This window comes from Delphinus delphis, chromosome X (genome assembly GCF_949987515.2).
Source record: "Delphinus delphis chromosome X, mDelDel1.2, whole genome shotgun sequence".
NCBI classification, from domain to species: Eukaryota; Metazoa; Chordata; class Mammalia; order Artiodactyla; family Delphinidae; genus Delphinus; species Delphinus delphis.
Genome location: NC_082704.1, coordinates 111,250,803 through 111,259,538, shown reverse-complemented (window position 1 = coordinate 111,259,538; position 8,736 = coordinate 111,250,803). Strand labels below are relative to the sequence as shown.

Here is an 8,736-nt window from a genome sequence, read left to right as displayed (position 1 = left end):
CACTGACACTCAGATTTCATCTGTCATTAACAGCTAAATGTACTATTCTTATTCTACATTAAAACAGCAATAAAAATGATCTTTAGGAGTTTACAACCATTCCTTTTTTCAGAGGTTCTTACTGCAATATTGCCCATCACTTTATTCATGAGATGAAACGTTACACGTCTTCATAATGCAATTGTGCCTCCCTTGTGGGCAAACAAAGAACATAGGTTATTTCTTTAGGTGTGAATGCTGAACTACAATGCCACTACATCAGGCTAATTTTTGAATTAATAACTTGAGAAACTTAAAGGATGGTACAATAGTGAAAAAAAAAAGTTGGATGACTGACATTCAAGTACTTCAGTCAGCTAAGCCAGTATCTCTTGGCTCTGACTCTGTCGAAGGAGTCGTTTCTGGAAGCGGCTGTGATTTGGATGTGGACTTCTTGTGGTCATATCTAAGACTACAAATACAACTATTGATAGCTGTCACACAGAATTTCCAGTCATATCCAGTTTCTGATAGATCACAAGTCGGGTAGATGTCTTGGAGAAACTCTGGTGGTAAAGTCCAAAAATATAACAGTTAATTAGAAATCACTTCTCAGAGAAATGAATTTATTCAACCTTAGTACTATTGCTATGTCTGTGAAAGGGTCATTAAGACTTTAATTAATTAAAACACATGGACTATAGCTATTATTAAATTAGCTGAACAAATCTTTTCATCAGAAAGGATAGTAATATGAAATAGCACCATTCTTAAAGCACACAAAAAATACCAAAATACCCCATGATCTGGTTATGTAGCAAGGTCTGCTCTCTTTAGTACCCAACATAAACTTTTCTTATTCTTAAATTTATTAAACACGCATCTAGTATGTTATTCATCATATCAAATAGAGACATGCTAATAAGGTTCTAGTACCCTAGAGGCTGCAGTGTCTTTCATACTTTTAGAGGCAAAAAGCTATAACTGCTAAATTTTTTGGCACTGCTTGGTTTATCTCAGACAAAAGGAATGAGAGTCTTTAGATCTTGCAGTTAAATGAAAACTTCTATAACAGAGCAACATAGCTCAAGGAGCACTCAAGAGAAAGTGGGAGGACAAAGGGAAAGGTGGGGAAGAGGGTGCTAACTAGAAGAGCAGAGCTACTCTTGGATACTTTCTTAGGTAATTTCCTAAGTACCTTTGAGCTCTTAGAAAAGGATCTGGCAATCACTACAGGCCAGCATTAGTTGGCTACATTAATGTCATTTGTTTTTTGATAGGATTAATTGGCTAGGAAATCAGGACAATGCCATAAACTGAGCATATATCTAAATTTTAGCAAGTCATGTGACAAAGTTAAAAAGCTTTCATACTCAAAGGTCTAATAGATCAGTGGTAGCCTGGAAGGAGGCTTTTAGTCATATGTCACTGGATTCAGTATCAAGCTCTATCCTGCTGTGCATTTTTATTAACAAAAAAGAAGTTATGGAAAACAGGCTTGCCCCATCTCCCAATGACAGCAAAGCTGGGACAGGTAACTAACAGACTGGAAGACAAGTACGTGCAAAGCTTTCAATAGACTGCAACAAGGAACCTAAATTGGTTAGTGTTTCCTAAAATGTATTCTCTGAAACACTAGTCATAAAAGAAGTTTCTTAGGGGGGGAAAGATTCTGGTTGTTCAAATAAGAAATGCTTAACTCCAGAGTTAGTCTCCACTGAAAAATCCCACAGTAAAGAGATACGCTGGGGACTTCCCTGGTGGTGCAGTGGTTAAGAATCTGCCTGCCAACGCAGGGGACATGGGTTTGAGCCCTGGTCTGGGAAGATCCCACATGGCGTGGAGCAACTAAGCACATGCGCCACAACTACTGAGCCTGCGCTCTAGAGCCCGCGAGCCAAAGCTACTGAGCCCACACGCCACAACTACTGAAGCTCGCACGCCTAGAGCCAGAGCTCCGCAACAAGGGAAGCCACTGTAATGAGAAGCCCCCACAATGAGAAGCCTGTGCACCACAACGGAGAGCAGCCCCTGCTCACCACAACTAGAGAAAGCCCACGTGCGGCAGCGAAGGCCCAACGCAGCCAAAAATCAATTAATTAATTATTTTAAAAATGAGAGACGTGCTGAATCAAAGGTGACAGATGCAGATTTGGTGAGGCACATAAATAAGGGAGGTGGCAACACATAAGGCAACAGAGGGTCAAGACCATGGAGATCTAGGCAGGCTGGACAGCTAAAGGCATTCAAAACATGTTTTAAAACAGAGTCAAATGAAGCAGATCTATGGACTGAGGCCCTTGGGGTGCCAGATCAAGATCTTTCCTAGCCATTTGACTAAAAAGCACTTTATTCAGGAAGAACCTATTAATATTCAGCTGTCTTTAAGAAACATAGTTTGGGGAATGCTGCTCTACACTAACAGGATAAAATGCAGGAGGAATAAATATAAAATCCTACATTTACATTAAGAAAATACTAACAGTATAAACAGGAACAGCCTAAATACTAACAATAGAAGTACTGGATAGTAAAGCACTATAGACTTTAAAGAATCTTTCATTTAAAAAAAGTTAATAAAATAAAATAAAAAGTATTGGATAAATGTCAGTATATAGAAAAACAGATCTAGGGGTTTAGATAACCATACATTTTTAAATGGCAAGTGCCATTTAGGCTGCACTGACAGCCTTGTAGGTAATAGTACTATTGCATTCTGGGTTAGCTTGAGCACATATGAAGTTAGTCACTGAACGAGATCATGAAAGATTAGGACAATATTTATATGAGGAATTACTGAACAAAATGGAGATATTTAACTGTAAAAGTTTAAGACTTTGTGGGGAAAAGCTAGGAATAACACTTATTCTCCAATCCTCAAACACTTATTCTCCAATCCTCAAACACTTAGTCTCTAATCCTCACACTTCCATGTAGAGGGATCTCTAAATGGGAACGTTTAGAAGAACTGGGCATGTATGATTCAAAAATAAAGCTGATATTTTAATCTCCACCTGCCAGATTCTAGTGGCTGTCACTCACTTGGTTCTGAACTTGAAAGTGGGAGGAGAGGGTATATCTATTCTCTCCTAATGCATACAGCAGGAAGTGATAGCTGTCTTTAAATACTTGAAGGCCTATCATGTGAAAAGTGATTAGATCCACCCAATTTAGCTCTAGAAGGAATAAGTAGGACAAATGTGCATTACTCGCAGGGAGGTAAATTTTGAGTCACTTGGAAGAAGAACTTTCTCATGAATTAGAACCCTTTTAAAATGTAGTGGACTGCCATCAACAGAAGTGTTCAAACCAAGGGGAGGCAACTATATGCCAAAGCTGAGATGGGAACTCCTGCTCTGGGTGAGAAGCTGTATTAGAGGACCTAATGTACTCCCTATTGCTAAGACTTTACAGTTCTGTTATGCTCAGAAATGGACGGGACGGGGCAGGAGTAAGGGTTGTTTGCTGATTGCAAATCTGCAGCCTTCTAACTTTCTCCATATGGACCATTCTTTAAAGAGACCTTAAGTGATAACTGAACTCTCAGAGAGCATCACGTAACAGTTTCTTAGGTGAAATCAATACCTTTGGCTACTGGACATATTTCCCTTTGCCTATTAATTTCCAGAAGAGTTCCCCCAAAATAATAAAATCTTAGGATAAGAAGTGATATGAGAATAGAAGCATAATCTGGTTTACCAACTGCTGATACCGATCAGCAATCAGCAGTTAAAATACATGAGTTAGATCTCAAAAGCATAACGTTGGGTGATAAAAAAATTTAAAAAGGATATGTACTATATATTCCCATTTATGTACATTAAAACAACTACAAAACAATATTACATATCAACAGAGGTAGCAAAAGTATAAAATATGCATGGGAATGATATATCCACCTCCAAGACTGTGATTACTTTTGGGGAGAAAGACAGGGGAAACAGATGATGGGATGGAGTTTTAATGTTATCAGTAATGATTTATTATTTTAAAAAACCTAGAGCACAAAAAGCAAAATATATCTATACTGGGTAGACAGATGTTAATTTATTACTATGTTATTTTCTATATATTTCTGTATGTTTTAAATAGTTGATACTGAACCAATACTTCTAAAGATGTTATGTTAGAGCCCATAAAGCCTAGTTCTCTTACTAGTGCAGGAATCTCCTCACATCTCTGGTCATTCAGCAGTTACTCTGAGCCTTTTCATTCTCCAAATTCATCGTGTCCTCATATTAAAGTAAAATATGCTTTCTTGTCAGCTTCTCCTCCCTGGGCCTGGCTCTGCCCCCCAGGACAATGATGATTCTACTGTATTCTCTCTGCTGAAATGACTTACATGGCTGCCCTTCTACAAAGGAGTAGAACTTTGAGTCTTATGGGAAATTTGTTAAAATATGCCCTAAGTGGATAGTATGTCAAACTCATGCTGAATATTTTTCACTACAAAAGACATCTTCTTGATTTGTAATATAATTCATTAAGGGATAAAACAAAACAAAATACACAGAATAATATTTTTAGTCCACTTTTAAGGAACTAATCTATTCCAGACATTAAAGAACTCTAAAAGTCACCTTCTACCTCTCATTTAAAAAATTTTTTTTAAATTAGAAAGACATTATTTCTTCTATAAACACCTTCATTTCTAAACTGGTTACAAACTCTGTGTTCTTTTCTTACTATAAGGTAAGAGGAATTGAGTTGTGGTTTTTTGCATGGTGGGTTAGTTCAGTGATGTTCAAGTTGCAAATTATGACCAATTACTAGGTCATGAAATTAGTGATAGCAGCACTTAAAAAAAAGTAATAGAAAACATTGGAATGTAATTCTCATAGGAAGAGTAAGAACTGTTTGTGAAATTTTTGCTTCAGTTTTTTAAAAATCACACACATACTCAGTCACAATGTAAAATATATTTCTTACTATGGGTTGCAGGTAAAAAAAAAATGGAAACCATTTGGATTAGATGATAGCAAATGCTTATGAAAGGTGCTATGAGCCAGATTTCTTTAGTTTAGTGTGAAACACAAGTGTTCTTCAAATCTGATGGATGTGAAACGTGTGATATGAAGGGAGGAACCTGCCAACTGAGATTGGGCCGGGGCTCAGAACTATATCTTTACTGGGTACCAGTGACACAAGTAAGGAATATTCTGCTTCCTGCTTGGTCTAAATTTAAAATTTCACAGAATTGCTTCTGGAAGCTTTATTATTTCATCTATTTACGTCGTAAATAAAGACTACACTATGCTCGTGTGCACAAGGAAAAACTAGCAAATTAAACCTGCTGTGCTATTGTTGACACTTCTGCAAATTGACAAAGCCCAGCAGCTTCGACCTTGAAACGAAGGTGTTTGAGTTTCCATACATCTGGCAATTCATACCAAAAGCCACAGTCAATAATGCCTTTCCTGTTCTAATAAAGCTGCTCAAGACAGAGCAATTAGCTCTGAGAACCCAAATGCGAAAAGAAACACATTCATGAACCTGCTGCTGTTATACCCAAATGACGGAATTAGTAAAAGATCTCCCTCTCTTCAAAATACACATAAACTGAATGAAGTTTTCTTTCTGTCCTTCTCTAACACACTTTGCTTCCATTTATTCTCACATACTCAACATGTAACACACCTCGGAGAGCGTTAATCTTATTGGCGTTAAGGGCGCACGTGCCACGCCCCAGACTGCCATAGACATTACTTTTTATCAGGACTTCCTCTGTGAACAGGTTGCAAATAAGGTATCTGGCTGACAGCTCTGGGAGAGACTTTTCTTTTGCTATATTCAGAACTGATTTTGGCATCTGTATATTTCTACACGGATTTCCAAGATATTCTAGAAGCAAAAGAGAAAGAAGATGTCAATTTTCATGGCAAATGTTAGGTTCAAGTTTTTAAAAGGCTGTAACAGAAAAGTTGACTTTTCTGAATTTTTAGGCTCAAGAATTTGAGAGGTTAAAAAAATTAAAGCTTTAAGTTTTTAGTGTATCACGAGACAGCATGAGAAATGAGACAGGAATCACTTCTGATGTAATTACACATGCTCTGATTGTTCAAGAGGACAATTCAGTATTCTGCTACCTTTTAGGATACAATCAGTTTTAACATTACATTTGGTAACAAATTCTAAGTAGCTTTCTTAAAATTAATTTTTATTGTATCAAAAACTCTAAGTAGTTTTAATGAATTGTTTTCCTACTTATAGAAAAGGCTTTTTCAAAATTAAAAACCATGATTCTTACTAAAATATTTATAGTTTTTAAAATGTAGGTTTTTTATTTGGTATTAAACTCATCATTTAAAAATCAACAAACTCATCTTAAAATATCATATTTTAGATAACTTACTTGAACTGAAAAATAAATTTTAAGCCTGTTTTTATTTCTCAACTCTACAGCCTAATCATCACCATCTCTCTTCAGTCCATAGTGATTCAAATTAACCATACTTAAAAAATATTATATTGTACATATAACAAAGACTTATGTAAGAAAATATATTAGACAAATATGATATGATTCTTACAAGTTAATAAACATATTTTTCATCTTGGAACATCCATCATTTAATGCGCAAGAGTATAAATTGTTGAATCACCCAGATCCAACATTTAGCAAGAGAGATTAAATTATTTTAAAAATTCACTCAGTGGGTCCAAAGACTTAACATCTATAAGATTCATCTAGCAGTATTTATCAAGAGTCAGAAAAAAAGGTAAATACTCTTTAACCTGGTAAGTCGAATTTCTCCAAAGAAGATATACAGACTGCCAACAAACACAGGAAAGAATGCTCAACATCATTAATCATTAGAGAAATGCAAATCAAAACTACAATGAGATATCATCTCACACCAGTCAGAATGGCCATCAACAAAAAATCTAGAAACAATAAATGCTGGAGAGGGTGTGGAGAAAAGGGAACCGTCTTGCACTGCTGGTGGGAATGTAAATTGATACAGCCACTATGGAGAACAGTATGGAGGTTCCTTAAAAAGCTACAAATAGAACTACCATATGACCCAGCAATCCCACTACTGGGCATATACCCTGAGAAAACCATAATTCACAAAGAGTCATGTACCAAAATGTTCATTGCAGCTCTATTTATAATAGCCCGGAGATGGAAACAACCTAAGTGTCCATCATCGGATGAATGGATAAAGAAGATGTGGCACATATATACAATGGAATATTACTCAGCCATAAAAAGAAACGAAATTGAGCTATTTGTAATGAGGTGGATAGACCTAGAGTCTGTCATACAGAGTGAAGTAAGTCAGGAAGAGAAAGACAAATACCGTATGCTAACACATATGTATGGAATTTAAGGAAAAAAATGTCATGAAGAACCTTGGGGTAAGACGGGAATAAAGACACAGACCTACTAGAGAATGGACTTGAGGATATGGGGAGGGGGAAGGGTAAGCTGTGACAAAGTGAGAGAGTGGCATGGACATACATACACTACCAAACGTAAAATAGATACCTAGTGGGAAGCAGCCGCATAGCACAGGGAGATCAGCTCGGTGCTTTGTGACCGCCTGGAGGGGTGGGATAGGGAGGGTGGGAGGGAGGGAGATGCAAGAGGGAGGAGATATGGGAACATATGTGTATGTATAACTGATTCACTTTGTTGTAAAGCAGAAACTAACACACCATTGTAAAGCAATTATACCCCAATAAAGATGTTAAAAAAAAAAAAGAATCCAAAATACGTACAATTCTTTTTTTCACGGCATGATTTGCATGATTGATAATCCTCTCCAAAAAAATCCTCAAACAAATGAAAAACAAAAACAACAAAAAAACCAACATAACAACAATAACAAAAAGAGGGAGGTAGTTAAATAAATTACGTTTTACTTACTCAGTGGAATGTTATATGCCTGTTAAATGCAATGATTGTGAAGATTGGAGATTCTTAAGGAAAAACATGTTAAAAAGAAGAGTAATTATATGGAGACCATAATTCTTTAAAAGGTTCATAAGAAAAAAAACTGGAAGAAAATTAAAATGTCCACAATAGGTTTTTTTACCCCACTGAGGTGTTGGGGTTTTTTAAAATATTTATTTATTTATGTTGTGCCGGGTCTTAGTTGCAGCACGTGAAATCTTCATTGCAGCATGCAAACTCTCCCCAACCAGGGATTGAACCCGAGCCCCCTGCATTGGGAGCACAGAGTCGTACCCACTGGACCACCAGGGAAGTCCCCACAATAGTTTTTTAAGGTATCTTGATTGTGGAAACTCTTCTTCCCTCCTAAATATTTTCCAGTTTTTCAATAAAATGGCATAATAGACTACACACAAATTGTGGGGGCTGCCTGGCTCACAATTTGCTAAGTTGCCCTGTCCCCTGATTCTAGCTGAGTCAGGGTCAGAGACCTGTGACCCAAGCTCCCCAAACTGGATTCCTTCTCCTGGGAATCAGAACAGTGACAAGAGAAAACTATAACCTAAAAATCATGGAAGCTACAGACACAGAGCCTCAGAGACTTCAATGGACCCCAGATGCCACGGTCTCAGGGCTGCTCTGGCTCCTGCCTGTGGCTGTTTGTTCTTTGCTTCTTTTAATCTAGGATCATCCAGTGATTTTTGTTGTGGTGGTTTAATTTGAACAGAGTCTGTTTCTTTTTTTTTTTTTTTTTTTGCAGTACGCGGGCCTCTCACTGTTGTGGCCTCTCCTGTTGCGGAGCACAGGCTCCGGACGTGCAGACTCAGCGGCCATGGCTCACGGGCCCAGCCGCTCCG

The 8,736-nt window shown here is 37.3% G+C and overlaps 1 protein-coding gene across 1 annotated transcript in view; it reads right to left on the bottom strand.

The window, feature by feature from the left end:
* Nucleotides 1–348: 348 nt before the first annotated feature.
* Nucleotides 349–8,736, bottom strand: part of BEND2 (BEN domain containing 2) — a 118,875-nt gene continuing 110,487 nt past the window's right edge. The window contains exons 14-15 of the mRNA XM_060002081.1: nucleotides 5,617–5,820; nucleotides 349–545 (exon numbers count right to left, since the gene is read on the bottom strand). Of these exons, the coding sequence (XP_059858064.1) occupies nucleotides 349–545; nucleotides 5,617–5,820 (401 nt within the window). The remainder of the gene's footprint in view (nucleotides 546–5,616; nucleotides 5,821–8,736) is intronic.